Source organism: Vicugna pacos, chromosome 2 (assembly GCF_048564905.1).
Source record: "Vicugna pacos chromosome 2, VicPac4, whole genome shotgun sequence".
Classification (NCBI taxonomy): Eukaryota; Metazoa; Chordata; class Mammalia; order Artiodactyla; family Camelidae; genus Vicugna; species Vicugna pacos.
In genome coordinates, this window is record NC_132988.1 from 93,580,026 (window position 1) to 93,604,188 (window position 24,163).

Sequence of the window (24,163 nt, forward strand, 5' to 3'; positions counted from 1 at the left end):
AATTAAGGATCTTAGACAAAAGTCTACTGCTATGTCACTGCCCCTTAGCTGGGTGTAAGAGGGCACGTCTCTTAGGCTTCTATGGGACGGAGATAATATCTCTATCCCTTGCTAATCAAATGTTTTTAATACTCTGGCTCTGTCTAATTATGGTATTAATACTTTCTTACTGTTTTTTCCAATTATGTGATTTGGTTTGAAGGCTGAATTGGAGAGGTATGGTGTAGTGACTAAGAGCATTTTACGAAGGCTCTAGAGCTGTGCTATCCAATATAGTAGCTACTACGCCCATGGGGCTATTTTAATTAAAATAAAATAAAATAAAAATTCAGTTCTTTAGTTGAACTAGTCATATTTCAAATGCTCAAGTAGCCCCCTGGGGCTAGTGGCTGCCAGACTGGATGCTGCAGATACAGAACATTTCCATCACTGTAGACGGTTCTATTACATAGCGTTGATTCAGCTCTGTCACTAGTATCTGGACAAGTTATTTAACTTCTCTAAACCTTACCTTCAACAGCAGTACAGTAATAAGTAACACATAGTACTTTCTTTTAAAGGATCCTTCATGGGAGGATTATTAAATGAAATAATAAGTGCATAGCCCCAGCACAGAATAAGCACACAATCAAGGTAAGTAAACAACTCTTAGAAGACCCTCCTTTTTCAAAGGCCAAAGGGAAGGCCTGTAATCTCAGCCTTTTGTCTTTATATAACGTTGTTTGTTTGGTTGTCTTCCTAAAGTGGTCCCCAGTATTATCAATTTTTGTAACTAAATTTCATAATTCCTAAGTAAAAATGGCCTTTAATAAACTCAGTGGACATCCTAATCCATAATATAAACATCTGAGAATAGGCCATTTATGGAACACTGAGACATATTTCTCTGGGATTTCTAACTTGATCTTTACCTGACAGCAGAGGAAATATATCTAACACCTCTGTTCAGTTTTATTTCTTTGATGTTACTAAGACGGTAAGTCACATTTCAAAGAATTGCATCATGATCATGAGATCATGCAAATCTTTTTATAATAGACATTCCACTGTCATGAACTCTACATTGCTAAGTATTTCCAGGCTATAAGGAAACAATAATTTTGAGCTTACTGTCCCTCTGCAGTAGGCAATGAATTTGAAAGTCAGAAAAATGCCTAAATGTAGAAAAGAAGTAAATACCAAACAAATCAAGTCACCAACTATTTACAGAGTAGCTCTTAGATGCAGCATGGCACCAGTTGTTAGAAACTGTGGGGATATGATAAGAAGATATGATTTGTTTAGTGAAGGGACTTGGAATTTGAAGATTCAAGTTCTGTAAAGTAGAAAAAATTAACCAGCAACACTAATACTTGCAATTCTTCAGATTTCACACACGTGTGTAGAGGCACAGACTATGTATTGTGGCCAATATTACCATTTTATTGCAAACTATTTAGATTTCTCCACTTTCATCACCAGAACTTGCATGAGGTTTTCTTAATGGAGTAATTTTTCAAAAGAAGTTTTAAAAAATCACTTCACAAGAATTATACTGTATATGATTTTGAGTAGAAAACAAAGCTGCATTGAAACTCTAAAGAGTCTGTTTGGCTCACTCCCCAGGTAACTGATTCACTCCCAGCCCCCTGCCTCAGCTTCTGGCATTCAGAACTCATGTTTTTGCCAAAGCGCAAATGACTATATCATGAATCTTTTGGCATCTTTTACGCATATTCAAAATCACAAATGTAAACTAAGAATGTACATTGCTTAGTATAGACAAGCAGTCCTAAAAAATTTATGTATATCCTTTTCAGTATACTTTTAGGCATGTACCCCAATATATGGATATTTATTAGTTTATAGAAGATATATATATATATATACATATGCATATCATTGTATAATTATTATTTATATTATAAAATAGAAAAATGAGGTTTAAGAGATAAAATGTAAATAGACTTTCTAATATATATATATACACGCATATATATATTTTACTATTTCTCCAACAGATCACCTGATACATCCCCAGTTGGAATGTAATTGCTATCAGAATATACAGAAAGGAAAGATCCATATGGGCTAGTGTTTCGAAAGGCAACAGTAGCGGATGAGATCTGAAATAAGCCCTAGAGTTCAGACGAGTAAGGAGGAGGAGGAGTTGGGGTTATCATTAAGGACAGGACAAGGCAGGTGTATAAAAAGAAACGACAAGAGGCAAAGAATATTTCTCAAGAGAAATATTTTTTCGTTTTGGAATTTAAGGGGTTCTCTTCTGGTCCTGTGGCTGGACTGTCTATGGTGAGAGTTAAATGTTGTTTGTAAGAATCAAATTTTCTTAAATAAGATAATAACCAGTGTGAAGGGGAAGGGACACTGGGCACTCTCATACAATGCTGCTGAGAATTAAAATAGCAGTGATGTTCCCGAACTGAATTTGAGAATACAAATCAAAAACTCTAAAAATGTGCACACCTTTGAGACTTTATCCAGAGAAAATAATGACCTGTATGTAGAGATCTGGCTACAGGGAAGGTTTATCACAGGCTGTTTCTAACAGGAAAATATTGGAAACAATCTAAATTCAAAAAAAAAAAAAGAATAACGGTTAAATAAACAAAAGGTGTGTTTGTGCAAACATTTTTAAAGACATAGAACATAAAATGACATGGAAAGCTGTTTTAGTGGATATTGCTTTTGCCTACTCAGGAGTCTTTCTTAGGGTAACAGACCCATCTTTACCTTTTGGGAAACTGCACATTCCCCACCTCAGTCCACAACAGGCAGAGCTGGAGCTTCCCCCTGGGAAAAGGTGAGGTAGGGACTGAGGCCTGGCCAATAAGAGTATCATCTCTTCTGGCAATGATGATTGGTTTGGGTGGACATATGATCCAAACAAGGCCAATCAGAGTCAGTTTCAAGATGTTTGTTGGCAATCTTGGAAAAGGGTCACTCTGTTTCCACTGAGGAGGCTAAGCCGATAAAAAGTAAATTTGGAGCTGCTAGTGGCTTTTTCGCTACTACACAGAAAGCCTGCCTGAGAAAATGCCATCACAAAGGAAAAGAGAATCTAGAGAGAAAAAAAGATTTCTGGCATTATTTGAGTATCTGGATTCAGACATGTCTAAAGACATTAGACTTTTTATTTACTTATGTGAATCAAAAATTTCCAATTTTTGCTTAAGTTAGTTTGAGCTTGTTATTTGTGACTAAAAGAGTCTTAATTTTAACGTTTACATTGGGCAAAAAAGTTTACAAAATAAGATGTACAGTAAGATTCATATTTTTATTCTAAAAACATAATTCATTATATTTAAAATATACTGGAAGGATACTTCCTCATATTGTTAATGGTTGTCATTTTGTGGTGCCAAGGTAACTAGTGATTTTTCTTTTTCCATTTTTGCTTATCTTTATTTGTGAATATCCCTTTGGTAAAAATAGTACAAAATATGTGGGGAAAAAAGCTCATTAGAAAATTAGATCCAAAGATTTCTGAAGAGTTCTAACCAGCTGTCTTCACCTCTTGCACCTTGTTGATTAACCCCCAAACCATTCTTCACATCTACCACAGTAATGAGTTTTAGCAGGACACATGGCTCCCCAGGCAGAGGCTACATCTGAGCCTCCCTTGCAACTAGTCATGGCCACGTGACTAGCCTTTCCACGATGGAATGCGAACAGAACTGATAAATGCAACTTGTGTTATTCGTTTAATTTCCTCCCTTTTCTTTCGTGGTCCTTCCCACAGGCTAGGATGCAGAGGGGGAGCTGAAGAAGCACTGACCACAAAGAAGGAATAACACCCAACAAGATGGAGAAACAACATGGAAGGAACCTGGATCTCTGAATCAACTTGTGTAGCAGAGCTACCTGTCTGTCCTGGGCCACTGGCCCATCTGCGAGGTGATAGAGAAACAAACTTCTATCTTATTTGAGCCACTGTATTTCCGAATCTCGCTGATATATTATCTTAGCCTCTTCCCTACTAATATACTCCCTAAAGTTAAATGACCAAATTACATGTCTCTGTGCATATGAGTGATTATGTGTGTGTGTGTGTGTGTGTGTGTATCATTGTTTTCATGCCTAATTATCTAATTCTAAAAACATAAAACTTCACTATCCAGTTCCAAATAGATGAAAATAAAATGTAAGCAATAAGTGTCATAAAGATAGATTTTCTGTCTCAGAAATCTGGGGTTATAAAGGCCAGTTATGCCACTGTAGAGTCTTTGTCCCTAAGCTGATTCTTTCTGGGAACTAATATGATTCCAATAAATTCCTATTCTGTTTAAATCAGTCAGTCAATTTCAGTTGCTTAAAACTAAGAACACTGATTGACACAGTGTACAGATAAGCTTTAGGGGGTTCATGAACTCCTTAAACCCTACATGAAATACTTAACACACACGTGTGCACATACATGCACATACCTGCACACACATGTGGAGGGTTTCTGGGGAGAGGTTCCGTAGTTTATGTCAAGGGAATCCATGCTACGACTTGGGCCTATACGTGTGAGGGAGGACAATGCAACACATCCTTCCTAGATACGAGTACATTGTAGTTGAACTTTGCCATCTCTGGAAACAAATTTTTTTTTATGTGGAAATGTGGAAGATTTTAATTTTAAACTGAACCAGAATTAACAGATTGATTCACACAGAAAGAAGTAGCATAAAGAGGGTCAAGCAAAAGGAGATAGTGCTTGAGAAATGGTATATTATAAAGATAACCCCCTTGTTGGGAGAGGAGAAGAGCCTAAATGCCTTCAAGATGAGTCAAAGAATAGCAAATCAACTGACAAGGGATAGAAGAGTTCAATGATATCTGCAGCTGAAACACAGGGTAGCAAGCATCCAACAAGATGGACTGGGTGACTGTGGGTAAAGAGCTGTGGGCATGTCAAGAGACCACACCTGTAAGCCAGCCAGCCTTGGCTTTTCCAAGAGCCAGGCTGGGAAAATTAGTCGAGGAGAGAAGGTGAAACTGGTTAGAATGAATCATTAACTATTATGTTAATCCAAGTTGAACTCGGTGATTAAATGAATAGTTACAGAGAATTGCCTACTGGTATGTGAGCATGAAGTCTACATCTTAATTTTTTGGGTTCAAAAATGCAGCTGTTTCCAAGTGATCAAGGTCAATATCAATAATGACAAGTCAGACTGATGGGATGTATCTTTGATAAGATGTGATGAAAACGGCACTTTACCTTTCTGGTCTTCCTCCCCCAAACTCGTAACTCAGTCTAATCATGAGACAAATATCAGAAAAATCCCAATTGAGTAAGACATTCTACAAAACACCTGACTCCCCAAACTGCCAAGGTCATCAAAACCAAGTCTGAGAAACTGTCACAGCCCAGGGGAGCCTAAGGAGATGAGACGATTAAATGTAACTAGTACCCTGGACAGAAAAAGGATTTTAGGTAGAAATTAAGGAAATCTGAATAAAGTATGGACTTTAGTTAACAATAATGTATCAATATTGGTTCAATAGTAACAGATATACCATACTTGTGTAAGACATTAATAAGAGGAGAAATTGGGTGTGGGGTGTATAGGATCTCACTCTACTATCTCAGCAATTTTCCTGTAAATCTAAAACTGTTGTAAATTTATATAGGTTTTTAAAACGCAGTTTCATTTCACTTACTAACCTTGAGCAAGTTACTTACCCTTTTTGTGCCTCACTGGCCTCATCTGTATAATTAGAATGATAATAGTAGCAATCTAACTCAGAAATTTGTAAAGATTAAATGAGTTAATATAGTACTAAAATGCTTAGAACAGTGTCTCACAGAGAGTAAGTACCCTGTCAATATGAGCTATTATTTTTTGTGTATACTGTAGAGTAATATTTCATATACATTGACTAAAAATAGTCTGACATGTAAAATATTAAACCCTAACTTTATAAACAAAGTTTGAAATAAGAGATTTCACCCAATATGTCAAAATTACATAATTTCAAAGCTGGCAAATCAAGTAAAGTGTAAACTGTGTTTATACTATAGGCACATGGTGAGCCACCATGTAAACCTTGCGGCCCTGGTGAAAATTCATCCTGAGTGAAAGTCTTAGGAACTTACTGCTCACACAGAAGGTGACAACTCTGTTGCTTAAGATCTAAAATTCTTCATGGTGTAAAAAACAGAGTTTGTATTTGAACAATGAAGTAATGGCTTAGATGATTCCTATGGAGAAAAAGTGGCGAGGCTACAGACCCAAGATCAAAGTTAAAAGGTGAGAAACTTTTAAATCACTTAGATGTGTGACAGCAGAAATCACCCTAAGTCTAAGTCTCAAGAAGACATTTCTCCTGCATAGACTGCAACTGATCAAACACATTAGCAACATGTGATGCCTCCTAACTTCCACTTTCAATTAAATTGTCTACCCACTGTAGGTATATGTATAAATACACTCAACTGATTTCCTCTTTTTCTAATAACTCAAAATTTCAGTCTAAGTTCTGAGATCTGTGTAAGTATTACGGCCATGTAAATGAGAAATTTTCCATATATCTTATGTATTTTCCCATTATGCCTTCAATATTTTAAGATATCAATCTATATAGTATATGCAAATAAAATGTTTACTATATATTTTATTATTTGCACATATTATATAAGAAAAAGAACTATTCCCAAGTTATATACAAAATTTGATGAATGTCAGTGTAGCTTTTTTTTGACATTAATGGTGATAGTTTTTGATTTGTTTTACAGTAGAGGGCAACCACCTAGAGAGATTGCTCACTTAATCAAAAAGCTGGAGGAAAATAAATGTATCCTCATGACAAAGATCAAAGACTCAGAGCTGAAGGATCAAAGGAGAATGTGAGAATTAAATATATTTAATCTAGAAAAAAGTGGAAAAGTGAAAGTATACACACAATTGACATACCTAAAATCTAGAATGTCTTTTACTTTTTTGCAGTAAGATGTTAAGATAGAAATTTCAATCCATCAAGAATATTAAATATCTTTCACACATTTCCTCTCTTATATCTAAAAATCAGAAACATTTTCTTTAATCCCTTTTATTTTCAAAATGATATTTTAGAAATTGTTTGGTGACTACAGATGTAAACTGTTTACTCCCCATCTTGTTATTTACTTTCAATTTTCTTGATTAGCATTTTTAAAACAACTAGCATGTTAAAACAATTAGTATTTTTAAAACAATTTATTTTAGATTTAAAGAGTTTCTTATTTTTATAACTTCTCTAAATAAAAATGTCAGTTATGTTCTTGAAGGATGAACATAGCAATCTCTTAATGTAAAAAAAAGCAATCTTTTTCTGTCATAATGAATATCCCATCAAGATATTTCAATATGGATTCTACAGAATAGATTAACTTAATTTCAGTAATCATTAGCTATGCAAATTACCTTTGCTCTAAGGAAGTAAATTATACCATGCGTGTATAACCTTTCTAAGATTATACATGTATATAAGTTTTATACTCACATTATGTATAATCTCTCCAGGTAGTAGATACACGTTCAGGTTTTTATACTTAGGCTGGTAAATTAATGAATGTTTTGTTTTTTTTCTAATTTTGTTAAAAATGTTCTTGATACTTTGTATTGATTTCCAAATGAAAAGATGATTACTCTTCAGTTTCCCACAAAAATGATAAACCCTGAACCTTTTACTATATAAATTACTCTCTTTATGGCAACAAGTACCCAAAGAAAATACAAAACAATCAAACCATATTAACTCAATTGCTCTCCATATTAAAATTATTAGTGGCTCCTATTCCCTTAAGATACTGCTAAATCATGAACTAATTTTAAAAATTGTAATTAAATACACTAGTTACCTATGTAGAGATATTCCCCTCTCTTCATTATACATATGATTATAGATGACTGGTCTATATTTATTATTATTCCAACACCACAGTTCAGAATTCCATATTCTGAAGATTAGAAGAGAAGGTGGTAAATATTCCCCAGTAAGAGATTATTGAATATATGAACTCATTTTGTCTCCATCTCTTATTATGCCTATATTAATAATAACCAACATACAAATTACAAGTGTTATTAAAACCTGCAGAGAAATTTTAGAAGAAAAAGGATCCAGTAATCAATTTAGAAAAATAATAAGCCTTTAAATATTTTTGAATGAAGATGATCAGAAAGATGACTTTCAAGGCTCTAACTTGTTACATAATATGCTATAGTAGTTTAAACTGATTAAGAAAATTTATTTCAAAGATAAGCCTGGCTCCACATGGGTGAAGATAAAGTCACTACAAAATTACCAATTTTTCTCTTCTCAAACTCATTTCCCCTTATTTTTGCCCCCTTTTCACTAGCCAATCACACACAACTAGCTCTTCTATGTTCCCTTATATGTTACTGAAGGAATGTCCTTCATTTCCCTAAAGAGCACAATTTTCAGTGAAGTGAAGATAACAGGAATTAGTAGCTGTCATCTTAGGAAGAGACATGTTACTGTATTCTCTGTATTACTCTGAAGGGCTGCGACATAGGACAAAGAGAAATAATAAGAAAAATATTATTGACAACTGCAAGGGTGTAAAAAATTATTGGCAACTGCAATGTGCATCTCCTTGTAAAGTCTTTCATTTTCATTAAAATTAAAACATGACTCTATAATCTGTTGCAAACTGAAATGTTCTAAAAATTTTTATATTATAGAAATGTCTTACAGTTTTGCTATAACTATAGAAGGTAAATGGATGAAGCAAACTGCAAAGCAATGATGCATAAAATTGCCACCATATATTATTTTCAAGGCAAAGCCAGATCTATATATGGAACATAACATATTTCAAAAGCTATTTGTTGTCTTTATAATTTTATAGAATTAAAGTCAATATTAGAACAATTTTTTAAACCCCAGCAAAAGTACTACATATGCATACCAAGATATTATATATGTGTATATATGTAGATATATATATATAAAATCATAGATTTTAAATAATAATACTAAATTATTTTAAACAGTATAGAGAATATACCCCACACCCCACTTCTAACAGTAAGAAAATAATAGACCTGCATGAACTGGAATCAGATTCATTTTCTTCTTCACTAGTGCCGTCATCCACTTCTGGTCTATCCAGCCAATGTGCACCGCCACAATCTTCTGCTGTAAACTCAAATGCAGGGACTTCAGAGGTGGATGCCATTGGCCAAGAAGGTGAATTCTGAAAATCCAGTTGGCTGGACCTTCGGTAACCAATTGAAGCCAAAGGCAATTGTAGGCTACATGAATCTAAAAACTTTCTCCCACCGTTTGCTCTGGTCTGTCCTCGATTCCAAAATTCTCCCTGCTGGCTGTCAACTGTAGAATTAGGAGATGATGCTTGATGGCTAAACCACCTCCATCTGATTTTCAAAATCTGCTTCACATCAAACTCTTTACGAGAACCAGACATCCTCAGAGAAACCAAGTGATCGTCTAGGCAACGGGCAAAAAGCACTGCACACAGATTTGTGCATCCAACCAAGACAAGAGAAGTATATGCCCTGCTGTACACAATAAACAAATTGAAAGGAAAATAAATCACATTCACATATATATCTACATTTACTTTTATACCAATATATCACATTATAAAGAACAAAGGACAATGAAAAAAGATGAGACACGGTGGAACATTCCGTTCAATCAGAGCAAACTCTCATCCACCTATCCTGAAGCAGCTAGACCACTTTCCCCTGCTCTCCTTTCCCATACTGACCATTAGCTCCCGCAAACACTGACAGCATTCATTAAAGTCCTTTCAAATGCAGAACACCACCCCCTTTTCTTAAACCACAAATGAGAGACAGAAAGCACTATCCCGTCGCAGTATCTCAGTCTCTGCTGCTTAGTATATTAACTCTTTTATTGCTGAAACAAGAAATGTAGTCCACAGCATTCTCCTTTGTATCTAAAAAATCACTGTAAAACTAAAGTGTTCCTATTTTTATTCTAAGTTCCTAAGTGAGCTATCATAAAACATTTTTTTTAATTTAAAGCATTTTAAAATTAGATGAGTTAGATTTTTCAAGCTGTGCTCTTTGGATGAGGGGCGAGGAAGGAGGAGGAATAAAAAGGTGGGGTTCCCGTTCACTGCTCTCCACCTCTATCTTCTTTCTTCAGAAGAAGAGTGTATTTCATTAATATAGGAAGATCCTGGTAAGATTTAATTTGAGCAAAGAATATTGCGAACAAGGAGAAAGACAAAGTTAGAAAACTACAAAGGACCAAACTATAACAGTACTTACTCTTTTTCAAATAAATAACCCGAAGTCAATATTGGTCTATAATTAGGATTGGGCCACGTTGATTTAGTACAATAGCCAGATTTCTATGACACTACTTAGGAAAAGGAAAGTGTAGCTCCAGAAAGCTCCCTAGGACTGGGACAGGATTATTTCTTGGGTGTATAAGTACCCTAATGGTGCCCCCTGTTGTTAGCAAAACAGAACAATGGTCTGATCATGGTTATAGCTTGAATCAATAAAGCAAATTCAAAAAATCAATCAAATGCAATCAAAATTTAAAATACTGCACAGCTACTGTGAGCAAGACACTCTACTAGGCATTGGAAGGGACAGATATATACATCTTGGTTCCTAACCTCAAAAATAATTGAGTTACTGAAACAAAAATATTTGATAACTTAAATATAAGAAACACTATAATGCTGCAGTATGAACATTTTATAATCTACAAATACAAAATTTGAGTTTTCAGGGTGCTCAATATCTAATGCTCCATCAAAAAGTTTTACTCAAAAGGCAAATACTATTATCAAATGAGCGAAGTGGGGAAAAGATCTGCTTTGGAGGATTACAAAAAATACTGTGAGGCAAGTATCTTAACCTCACAAAGCTCTTTAGGAGAATAAAAATTATTCAGAGAAATAAGAATGAGCGGAATGAAAAGCCATATATAACCTGTGCTAAACACCACAGGACAAACCATAAATACTATCAGAGAAACAGGAAATGTCAAGATTGTGTGAAGTGCTATGGGCCAATTTCATTAGAGAAAAGGCTTCTAAGAATACTAAGAAATTGTATAGGCAGGATGGTGAAAGATTTTATAAAGGAAGAAAGATACTAATAAAAGAAAGAAGTGAGCATATTGACAATGACAGACAGGGAAATACCAGTTTGATCAGCCAGCCAGACATACTTAATTAATTTTAAGGAGTAGTGAGAGATAAGGATGGATGCATAAAATGAGATAGAATGCCGTGAGCACCCAGCAAAGATATAAAGGCTAGCAGGCAATGTTAAGTGGACTGCTGAACAGGGCAATGTTTTAGAAAACGAATTTGGCGGTAATATGCAGGATGCCTTAGAGAGTGATCGACACTTCTCCCTCTACTCTCACCTCTGTCACACTCCTTTTCTCAACACCCTTCTACCTCCACTCTACCTATCCAACTTCGTTTCTAACTATTTTCCAACAGAGACACATACTTCATCAGTTAAGACAGGGTCTATGTTATATTGCTTCCTCTTTCATATGCTGTTTGTGTCCCAGTTTCTCTGGTTTTGAAAACCTATTCATCCTTCAAGGTTTAGCAGAGGCACTGGTGCCCTGAGAATGGCTTCTCCAATTACTCTAGCCTTGTGGTTCTCAACAAGGGTAGCACCAACCCTCTGGTCTTGCATCCCAGAAAACCTTCTTGGAAGTAGGGGGGATAGATGTTTAGTTGCTGGAATGACCAGAGAGGGCTATGGGCATTGTATGGGCAGGGGCCAGAGATGGTAAACATCTTGCAGTGCACAGTATAGACCCACAATGAAGAAATGCCACTGCAGTAGTTCATAATGATCTTACCATCACTCTTCATTCGAGTAAGTATTTACCAAGCATTTATATGTACAAGGTACCACAAGAGGTAGAAAGATGAATAAGAAACAAATCTTTCTTTTAAGAAGGCTATACTCTGGCAGAGAAAAGAATAAGTGAACATTATAAAGAATACATTTTAATAAATATAATTTTATATAAATTAATTTTAAATTGGATTCATTCTGCCAATACGAGAACACTTACCAGAGAAGTCCACTTACAACGTGCTAGCTCCAATAGCTAATTTTAATTGTTTTGCTGTTTGGTGGATCAGATGAAGTCTGAACACAAGAATGGACTTCATTAAAGGCCACTGATATGCCAGATATTTCTCAATTTGATATGGAGAAGGAATCCAAAGACTTAAGGAGATATGGATGTTAAAATGTTAAACCATGCATCTACTCTCAAGAGGGGCCACAGACCCTTTTCACCAAGATATTGAGATATACATTAAATAAATACCTTTTTAATACAGTAGCTGTTCTGAGTAGGCTAGCGATACAGGTAGGAGATTAGTCACTGAAATAGGCTTTCTGATTTTAAAAGGGATACTAGGATTTGGGTTGGCAAAGGCCAAGTCCAATATTTAGCCCCTGCTGTCATAATCATGGGTTTAATTACATGCATACATACATAATATACATACAATACAAAAAAACCCCAGCACCCCAATCTTTTGCATCAGTGGACTCATTCTGCATGTTTTCTTTTCCACTGAGACATTTATTTTGTCAGTTTTCCTCCAGTCATTCTTCCTGGCGATCGTGTTGACAGCCTGGTGTGCAGCCTTTCACACCTTTGTCCTTGTTTAATAAAAGCCATATCCAAACTTCTATACACATATACAGGGGATTTTGCTATTGTTTTATAAAAGAGATCAGATTGTATACATATTTTTGGCATTTTGCTTTTCTCACCAAAATTATATAGGAAATATAAACTAATAGTGATTTTTTAAATAGTTGCATAATATTTCATAATTATAAAATACAATTTATTAAACTATCTCCTTGCTAACGGACATGTGAACTGACTTCAGGTTTTTGTTTCTGTTAAATAAACATCCTTGTGAGACTTTTCTGTCTATAGAATTTATTCCCAGGAGTGGAACTGCTGGGCTGAAGGAATGAGTAGATAACTCACTTGCCTGAGATTCATGTTTTCAAAAGTGAAGTGAGGGCATCCTCACTTATTTTCATAGACCCACCAGTCAACAATGAATATTGTAATTCTTTAAACTCCTGATGACTACTGGGCTTAAGCATATTTTCATAGGTTTATAGACCATTTTGATTTGTAGTTCTCTGAACTAGCTACTTATACTTTTTGCCTATTTTTCTCTTGGGCTGTTTGATTTTTCCTTATCATCAACTAGAAGCTCTTTGTATATTAACTCTTTATCTGTCTTGTTTTACAAATACTTTTTCTAATCTATTTCCCAGATGGACAGCAACCATTAAAAACATTTTAAAATTAAAGTTTGACATGCAATAGAAAAATCTACAAATCGTAAGTAGAGAGCCCAATAAATTATCACAATATCAACCCTATTCAGGTTAAGAAAAGAAATATTACCAGCATTCAAAAGTCTTCCGCAAGCACCTTCAAAGGTAACCACCATCCTTAGCATAAATTAATTTTATCTGTTTTGAATCTCATATATTCTTTACTTACCATTGTTTTGAAATTAATCTGTGCTGTTGTGTGTAGCAGCTGATAGCTGGTTTTTATTCCACTGTATAAATATATGACCATCCAAATCCATTCATTGCTGACATTTGAGTTGTTTCTGATTTTAGACTTTTGCAAGTAATTCTATAAACATTTTTGTACATATGCATTCAACTTTGATTCTTGTTACTGATTTACACTCTTACAAGCAGCATATGGGAAGTCCAGTTACTCCATATGCAGCCAACACTTGTATTGTCAGACTTTAATTTTAGTCATGATGATGGTGGTGTAGTGGTACCCATTTGGTTTTACTTTACATTTCTCTGATTATTAATGTGGTTGAGTAACTTTTCATGTGAATTGGTCATTTGGCTCGTCTCTTTGTGAAAGGTCCTTTTTTAAATTCCCTTGCTCTCTTTTTTTTTTTTTCTATTACCTTGTCTGTCTTTATCTTCTTGATTTGTAGGAGCTCTTTATATTTCTAATATGAGCCCTCAGGCTATTATCAACATCATTTTAATATAAGCCACCCTTTCCCACTAAGTTGAGGTATTATTTTTGTTACGAATTAGCTTCCCATATACAGAGATCAATTTCAGAATGCTAATTATGTTCCATTATTTGTCTATTTTATGCCAATATTGCAATGTTTTAATTACAGTACATTTACAATATGTTTAATATTTGTTAAAGCAAGTTCTTATTTCCACATATATTCTTTTAAAATAATTTTAAACCTAATTTTAATTATCTACTCTTCTGTGTATATACTTTAAAATAATATGACCCAATCCTCTCATCTGCAAAAAGCCCCAACCCTATTGAGATTCTAATCAGAACTGCATCAAATTTGTATGTTAATTTTGAGATGACTGGCATTTTATGACATTAAAATTTTTCTAGTAAATATAATCCAAGAATATATGTTTTATAGTTTGTTCAGATCTCATGCTTATCAATAAGATTTTTAAATCTTTTAAATATAGGTCCTGTGCATTTCTTATTAAATATTTTTGTCATGTTCTTTTCTTTTCTTTTTTTTTTCACTGTTGTAAATGCAATAATATCTTTCTGGTTTCATTTTCACATGACAGTTATTGCCATTGTAACAAAAGTTTGAGTACATTTATATTGTATTTAGTCATTTTATCACACTCCTTCATTAGCTATGACATTTTAAAATTAGTGTTCATTTCTTGTTAAGTTAGAGGTAACTCTGAGACATCTATGTGGAGACGTCAGATAGTTGGGTAAATGTTCCTGGAGCTCAGATCCAAGCTCCAAGGAACTCTAAAAGATAAACACACCAAAGGAGACTGAGAAGGGACAACTAATGAAGCAGAGGAAAATCAGCAGGGCATGGTTTAAGGCAAGTCAAAGGATAAAGGTGTTTCAAAGCAAAAGGGATGATCATTGTGTCAAATAAGAGGTCCAGTGGAAAATGTCCACTGGAGTAGGCAATGTAAAAATTTTGCCAAGTCAGACAGCAACAGTTTCAGTTAAGGGACAGGGACAAAAGCCAGACTATGGTGGGTTGAAGAGTTAATGGAAGATAAGAAGTAAGAGAGAGCACGTATAGACAACTCCTTAGGAAAGTTCTGCCGAATAGTGAGGCTGTGGAATGAGCCTGTAGCCGGAAGAGTTGAGGAATCAAGGCAATGCATCTGTTTTGCTCATTTGTTTATTTGATTTTAAAAGATATGGAACATCTCAGAATGATGAGAATGCTCCAGCAGGAAGGTGAGATTGATGATTGTAGGCAGAAGCATGAAGCAAAAACAAAACAAAAACAAAACAAAACAAAACAAAACTGAAGACTTTGATAAAAGAAAAGGAATGGCACCTAAACACAGAGGATGGCTTAAATCGTTATAGTAAGGGGAATATTTCCTTTGTAAGATTTATAACTTTCTAAATGCATTCATTATTTAAAAAGGAAAATAAGACACACACTAAGCAGTCTACCCAAGTTGAATGCCAAATCAGTCCTCTAAAAGGAGTTATGAAATAATAAAAATTAGAGGAGAAACTAAGAAGAAAAATGACAGAATTAATAAAGATCTAGCTCTTAAAAATTTTGCCAGTATATTCTCTTATCTTCTAGTAAATATAATCAAAGAAAAAAAAAACAAATCAGAACTCAGAGGACAAAAATAACAATTAAAATAGAATATTTAAATAAAATTAAAGTTTAAAAAAAGATCAATATTACTAAAAAAATTGTAAATGTCAAATTGATTATGAGAAATGCTGACAAATGGGGAGAATTTAGGCAAGCAAAGCTAGAAAATACTCCTCAAAGACAAAATTTGCTCAAAATCCCTTACAGCTAGATCTCTAATTTAATAATTTTTGCCTAAGCTTAAGCCTGTCTAAGCATGGGTACCTTGCAGGAAAAATCTTCATTCTAACAAAATACATTAAAAATTATCTTTTTGGTAAAGTAGCTTCTTATAGCCCCCAAGTTAGAAACGGGTTCACAGAACTATTTTCTACCTTAATTGAATTCTTGGGTCAAATACTTTATGAAAAATATGTAGTAAATTTAAACATTAATGCTTTCATGGCATGGAATTCAGCATTTATTTAAATAACACTTTTTCTGTCCCATCAAGTTCTACCATGTGATTTAATATTGTTTCACTCAAATATTCTTCCAGCTCTGATGAGTAGTACTTCCTAGGGTAATTATTTATGAAAGATCAACACATATTAAAAGTTATTACATTGTTAAATTACCAAAGTGGCCTGCATGGGCTACTCTATATTAACTAGACCCCCTCATCATTTTCTATCCCCTTGAGCCTCCTGGGTTTTTTTGTAGTACTTATTACCACCTGATATATTAGCTGTTCTCTCCCTTATTTGTTATCTTTATCCTCACTACAAAGTTAGCTGTAGTAGAGACTGACTTGGTTCATTGTTTTAGCCCTTAGCACTTAAAACAGTACCTGAAAGACAGGTGCTCAATAAATATTTCTCTAATGAAAGAGTGAATCCAACAACTGTAAGAGCAATAATAAAAGGTATATACTTATACTGTACATTTTTTAAATTATAAAATAAAGAACCAAATGTTAAAAAGAATATTAGAAAACATTTACCTCTGGCAACAAAAACCTTTTCAGTATTTTTCAACCTAAGAGAAAAATCACAATATGTTGCTTTAAGAATTTCTTTTTTCTATTTCATTCTTAAGGCATAAAATTTTTATCACTTTGAAATCTGTTGGCTAAACAGCAAATGTCTTTTCATACTGACACAAAACTTTCTTCAAACTGATTATCAAATTATATTCTGTACCTTTTCAAAGTAACTTTGCTTCACTTAAACTTGAGATACAAAAGCTCACACCTTATTTAAAATAGATTAAGTGTCGATTATGAATACATTTTTCAAAATGTAATTAAGGAATTCACATGCAATTTCTGCTTCAAAACTGCTCAAATGTTAGTTTGTGAATTTAAAAGATGACACTATTCAGTGTTACAACAGTAACACTGAAATGTCATTAAGATAGACTGCAGATGGGCTCACTTCAACAGTGTGGCTTTTAAAGCTATGGCTTCTCTCAACAGTTCGAGTTGCAGCCATTCTGCCAACTGGTTTATGTGGGTAATCGTTATACAAACCTCTCTTCACATAGAGATTTTAAGACAACAGTATTTGTTTTATGAGTAAGCAATTTTAATGGATCTATCTCTATAGTTTTAAATGTGTTATATATATCACATAAAACACACCCAGAATTAATATTACTGTACTAACTCAGCAGCACTTCACCTCCCCAAGTTTTCCCTCAACTATTAAAAAAAAATGACAACACATAATTTCAAAGAACCCTTTAAAGTTTGGTAATTCCAGGATACTTTTAAAACTCTGTCATATTAGGTCTTTTTTCAAAATTTGGCTTATTTAAAAAAATTTTGAAGACTGCTATAATTTCAGTAACATTTAAAAATGTATGATAGCAGAAAAATATCAGAGAAGTTTTGAGATTTAATTTTAACTTTAATTCCAGAAATATATCAGATATTCTTTACCTCTTCTTCAACATCATAAAGAGCAAGCATTAGAAATGTAAAAAAAAAAATCCTGTTATTTATGTAAACTCAACAAATTGTACTGTACGCAGAAAGAACTCACAGATGAAAAAACAGACAGGAAAATTCATCAGGTCAAGGGCCACTCTATCCCTAACAACTTGTAGAGTGCATGGCATTCATTTATTGAATTTAAACCAAAGAGTAAATGAAATAAATGAATGACACAGACTGTGATTTGAAAGATCTAAAAATGCAGGAGGAGAAAGTTTTGAATGAAACCCTTGATGAATTATCAGGGAGTATGTCCTTTATTTGGGAGAGAATGAAGTTCTTGAGTTGAGATTTTAGAGGAATGCCTCAAAAAAATTAATTTGGCAAGTAAAGAATGGATTTGTGAGGCAAGATGCCATGGGTAGGAATACCAGTTAGAAAATTCTTTGAAGTGAGAGGACAGTAACCTTGTTTGGAAGCAATGAGACCTGAAAGGCGGATGGATGTTAAAGATATTGCAGAGACAGATCTGATAAAATATCTGTGGCAAATGGACAGGATGACAAACAGATGACAGTATTTTTAAACCTGGGCAACTGGAAGAAGAGTGGTAATAGTAACATAAATAAGAAAGTAAGAAGGATAGTTTCAGGAGGGCTGAGTGTAGCTTCAGACAAATTTAGCTTTAATTATGTATCTACCAACCAAATAGCTAGGAAAATGGGATCTAGAGCCATATTTAGCTTACAGTTAAAAATCAATATATTTCAGAAATCAAAAATTTGAAGTGTGGAGAAATGACTCCTGGGCCATTAACACTGGTTATCTTTGCATTCTTTTAACTATGTTTTACAAACACATGACATCAAAATTTATTTTGTAATGAAAAAAAGCTTAGAATACACTCTGAAATCCAAAATTAGATTTCTAGCACAATGTCAAATCTTTCACTGTGTGAAAAATATTTGGGATATATTTCTGATTTTATCAGTAAATGAAAACTAAAAATAAGCAATTTGAATTCAGCTGTAACAAGGTGAGAGATTTAGCTTTGTAAGTTATATGGTAGATTGAAAACTCTGCTACACATTGAAAATTGAAGTGTGATTTCATGGAAAAAGCCATCTAATACAAGGATTTTATTTCTTTGGATACCCTTTGCATACTTACATAAGATCAAGGTGAAAATGGGACGAATTTTAACCTTTAAACTATGTCTCCTTGTTATACGATCACACAGCAACCCAAACTACTTGCTCAGATAGCTCAATAATTTCATTGAAATTATTTAATGCTTGCCTTCTCTCCTAGAGTGGAAACTCCATGAAGGCTACAGAAAGGGCTACTATGGCATTTCAAGCACTTACAATACAAGAACTGACATTCAATTTAAAAACTGCAATACAACATGATCAAAAAACACAACGGTGTGCAGAGGATGCTAAGACAGCTGCAGAAGTCAAAGACATATTTCCAGTTAAGCTGGAACTCTGAGGATAATAAAAGCCCTCTTGCTGGATGAAACCTATAGTTACTCCATTAAATGAAAAAGTCAGTAATCATAAAAATTATATTTACATATCCTTAAGGATTTTATTTCAACATAAATGTACATTCATTCACAAGTCTTTTCATATAGGGTTAATGCCATATATTTAATGTGGGCCTCTTGCTATGTTTGTGCCCTCTTTCTTGCATAAGCTATGCCCACAATGACCCATCATCTATGATTTCCACTTATGATTTCTATAAATGGAGAGAAAACTTAAAAGCACTTCTGAAAGAATATGAATACAGAATCCATTAGACTAGTGGTCTATCCACCACGCGACAAAAAGCCTGTGCCAGAATGTAAATTAATGCACTGCTTCCTTCAAGGGGAAAGTCTTACCACAAAAAACCTGTTAGCTGAACCAAACAGAGTGCTTAGTGATGTAGTTAATTTACATTCTGGTGTGGGCTCCTTATTTCCTTGAGAACCACTAACAGTCTAAAGACCAGTTAGCTGGACCATGAACTTGGGCACTTTGACAGGCTCTGCTTTATACTTTTGATGATCCCCCCCCCCCCCCGTCTTTTACAGTTATCCAGCCTTCATCAAATTTGACAGCAAATTTGTTAACAATTCACTTATGTTGAGATGATGTTCCAAAGCAGTCAACTTAATTTTCCAAGAATGAATTCTCTTTTCCTTATACGCTCATTAATTTACATGTCTACAAAGATTTTATAGTTACTATAACAAGAATAACTGTTAAAAACAGGTCTGTGAACAAACACAACCAACTTTTGGTAAGTACCCAACTCAAGAGGTAGGCACAGAGTCGCGCGGGTCTGCTGTGGAACCGCCTACCCAGCCGCCAGTGATCAGTTAGCTCTTGGGATGGGTAAGTATAATTTATAGAGGGAATAGAGTGCATTAGGTTAAAGCCATGGGTCAGTTCAGAGGTAGCTGGTCGGGGTGCTTCTGCTGTCATTCTCCCACATTATCACTGGTTAGTGGCAGCCTACTAATTGAGATGATGTCCCAAGAACATGAGTCAATAACTGAGCCACTTCCCAGCCAGATGTACAATTTGGACAAAACGCTTCACCTCCTCCTCAATCTCTGGTTTTCCCTTCAGTTAAATGGGATTAAGTAAGTAGCATATGCAAGTGAGTAAGAATCTAGATTTGTAATAGCAGCTACTATTTCCTGAGTGTGTCAATGTGGACGATAACAAGCATAATACTTTATATTGAGTGGGGCATTTAGTTGTTACAGACACTCGGGCAAACAGGGTTCATTCCCCTTTCCCCTCACACATGAGGACACCGATGTGAAGTGAGGTTGCATGTCTCTGGTGAGCAGCAGGGTTCAATTTGAATTCAGGACTGACTCTAAAGACCATACACATTCAAGTACACCACATTGCTTCTTGTTTTTAAAGTAGTCTCATTCACAACTCACAACTACCTTGTGAGAAGGTTGAGGAAGTATTTCCCACATCGTCCAACTTGGGAGGCAGATTAAGAGCACAGTTGATTTGTTATCTAGGTTATCAAGGTCCAGAAGAAAGCGGGAGAGCAGACTTAAATGCTTCACCAATAAGATGACCAAACTAAAATCAAATAGGCACTACACAAGAAAAAAAGGGTACTTAACACATCACTCCCAATATAATAAAATATTGTTAAGTTCATCATAATTGCAGTTTAGTGCCCATGTGACTTTTATTTCACCCCACTTGGCTCCCTCCCAATTTCTGTCATTATTTCTTACAGGATGAAGTGTTAACCTACATTAACATCAAAAGTGCCTTTTCATCCCTCAGCTGGTACTAGTGACTGGTAGGGCAAGTAAAATTTTAAAAACCAGCTAAATTAATATTATATGGCCTTTTTATCCCCAAACTCATCTATAAAAGTTATCACAATGGGTATTATGGAAACCATAGCAAGATTATAACAAAGTATTTACTTTTTAAAATAGACCTTTGACTTGACGACAGGTAAAAAAGAAAGATTTCCTTGCCGCCTACTCCTCAGATTTTGTGAATTTAAGTATATATTTGCTGTGGCCCAAGGATGAAAACTGTAATACCATAAATATGATGGCAAACCACTGCTCAATTCCTGCTGCATACTTTATGTTTGGCATGTGCGCCTAGCTGTCTTCTGTGCCATAAAAAGTAATAATCTGGATAGCCATAATTTTATCTTTTACTGACCTGAACCAAATCCAGTAAGTGTTTCTGTCTTCTCTGCAGCTTTATGATGCTGGGAAAAGGTAATCAATCAGTACTCTATAGACACAAATAGAATCAAGCAAAATTGCCTGAGTTCTTTGAACACAATGAGCCGACCACGACAGATCAACTTGGTTCTGCAGTAGGACCAATCAGATTTTATAAACTGTATTTTATATTAGATGGAACAGTGTAATCTGGGTAAGGAAAGGGTAAAAAGGGCGCCATAAGCAGTAAGAGGAGAAAAATGTGAAGCACTATGTTTCACAACTTCTTGTAATTAGAAATGGTTAATCACTGCAAATGTTAAACCAGTTAACCATTAAAGAAACTCCCTGGCTTGCTGTACAACCGACCTTAAAAAAAAAAAAGAAAGAAAGAAAGAAGAGAAAAAGCCACCAAAAGACTGTTCTATAATTTAACTCTGGCAAAAAGCAAAATACGGCATACTAGTGAGTCAAATGGTGATCAGGGAAGACCAGTGGAGGTTAGGATTATTTCTTAGTGTTAATCCAATGTTCTCAGGAGGCAGTTCAGAGTAATCCTCCCAAACACCCAGTCTCCAAGTTGTGGGTAGGGGAGTGGCAAATAAATTTAGAAAGACGATCTGGTTCAGGCCCGTCTAATGGATCAAGCAGAATCTGTCCAGCAGTTCTAAACTCCTGCAAAACACAGAACTGAGTATTCCTTCTTTCTGCTTACCAAGAAATATCTCCTCAAAAGAAGGTAAATATTTAGTAGAAATGAACCAACCAGCCTCAAATCTGAATCTCCTCTAATCTACTCTCCACACTACAGCCAAAGTGACCTTCCAAAGTGTCATTCTTGACCACATCATTCTTCCTCAAAGCTTTTTTTTCCCCCCGAACATCTACAAGATAAATAAAAGCCAAGATCTTTAGTAAAGAATTCAGTGCTTTTTAACAATCTAGTAGTCCTAGCTGAACTTCCCAGCCTTACCTCCCCACTCTCAATTCCTCTGTTTCACACTTTTCCTGTCATAAAAATAGTTGAAACACAATACATCAAAGTAAACCAAATGAATATTGCTGAATACTTCCCACATGAAAAGGACAATGGAAGACACTGTGGACAAGTGTGGGTCAAATCTTTTTCCCTTTTGCCAATAACCTTCAGTTAACTCTCTTACCTCTATTCCCCTGGCAACCTGATGGAAACAGGTATGTCAACTACGTTACCAGGCAACATTGCTTACAGTAAAAATGATCCCCCTGATGAGTAAATTTGCATCTGGACTCAGAGGAACAGTAAATGAATTGTGAATACCTCATAGGAAGCCATAGCTTTGACTTTACTAAGTGTGATGGCTCTTGTAATTGGCTTATCCCTTGCGGGGAGCCGAGAAGCTAAGCCTATGAAGTCACATAAGAGATACTGTCTTCTGTGGGACATGAGGTTTTTTTTTAAGTCAAATCAGCTCTGTCACCACCTGATGTGAGCTTTGTGTGCTCACACCTGAGCCTTCACGTGGCACACTGTCTCCCAGGTGGCGACATGACCTGCTTACATGGCCTGCTGTGAGGATCACAACCACTAATGAGGCACATGTGCTGCGGCCTTGCTGGCAGCCTGTGGTTTCTCTCTGATATCCCTCTGAGTAAAGACACTTACGGTAGTTCTGAATCTGAATCCAGGAAGACCCATTCATTTGCACAGCAACAAGACTGTAAGAATGTCTTTCTAAGACTGAACCCAAGTCCCTTCTTTTTTTTTTGTCTCCTTTTTTAGCCTACAAACTGAACCCAAGTCCCTTCTTTTTTTTGTCTCCTTTTTTTAGCCTAACATATATTCCTGACCAACCCCACCGGAAGTCATTCACAGCTTTCACTCAACTTCCTGTGTTGTTACTCTTTTTTTCTGGGGATCCCCTCTTCCAGGAAACATTACTACCTCGCCACAGTCCATCCGTTCAGCCATCTGCTGAGGTGAAGCTATGGATGGTTTTCAACCAAGAAGAAAGGCAATATTGCATAGGTAAAGAATGCCAAGGGAACTTCGCTAGAGAAGCTAAGTACAAAGTTTACAGAAAAAGAATGGAAATTTATTGAGAATAAAAATAGGTTACATTGGTGGAGAAATACGGCAATAGAATGTTAAAGGGTGAAGTGTCTGAGTAGAGTCCAGATCAATTTGGAGGGAAGAAAAGAGCAGAGAAAGGCAGTAGATTAAGTACTTCCATCTTCCTGCATTACTGGCCAGGGGGAAAAACCAGGGAGCCCTGTATGTATCAGCATCAAAAGTAGGCGTCTTAATAAGAGTTAGACAATTCAGTAATCTGTACCTTGGGAGAGCGAAAAGGGATGGATGAAAGGATTACAATGGGGATGGCATTTGTCAGTGTTCAGGGAGGGGATATTGTTGCTGCAAGTCAGCTCCAGTTCTACCTTCTTATCCTAATTATTCTAATCAGCCTGTCCCACTAGATTTGCAAGCTGATGTTAATTATGCAATAGAACTTTCACCAGCATCACAGGTTTCTTTCATCTTAGGCTATTAGAACTGCCTCCTTCCCTATTACAAAGTTGTCAATTACCCTAACTTGTTATACTTTAGGCCAACTCTATTATTTCCAAATTCTGATAGTGGTTAACTTACGAACTAATCAAGATGTGGCACTTTGAAAAAAATTAGTTCTTCTGGAATGGCTAAAGGCTTCTAGCGTGTGAACTCTTAGGTTAAACACACCCATTTAACAGCAAAATAGAGAAAACGAATCAACAGAGAAAAAGAGGAATGAAGTATATGTGCAGAGAGAGACACTGACAAAAATCATATAGACCTGGAGAGGGAAAGCAGCCCCCCTCCTGGTTTTCTGTTACTGATGCCAGGTGCCTCTGAGACTCAGCTGCACTTCCTGCC

At 35.3% G+C, this 24,163-nt stretch overlaps 1 protein-coding gene across 4 annotated transcripts in view; it reads right to left on the bottom strand.

The window, feature by feature from the left end:
- The window catches only part of KLHL5 (kelch like family member 5), a 77,807-nt gene that overhangs the window by 49,576 nt on the left and 4,068 nt on the right, over nt 1-24,163 (bottom strand). For 2 of the 4 annotated variants that reach the window (XM_072945085.1, XM_072945088.1), the window contains exons 2-3: nt 9,039-9,515; nt 7,829-7,927 (exon numbers count right to left, since the gene is read on the bottom strand). The exons of 1 other annotated variant lie outside the window; for it this stretch is intronic. In XM_072945085.1, the coding sequence (XP_072801186.1) occupies nt 7,829-7,927; nt 9,039-9,421 (482 nt within the window). In that variant the 5' untranslated portion in view covers nt 9,422-9,515. The remainder of the gene's footprint in view (nt 1-7,828; nt 7,928-9,038; nt 9,516-24,163) is intronic. One more of the 4 variants, XM_072945096.1, reaches the window with a different exon arrangement.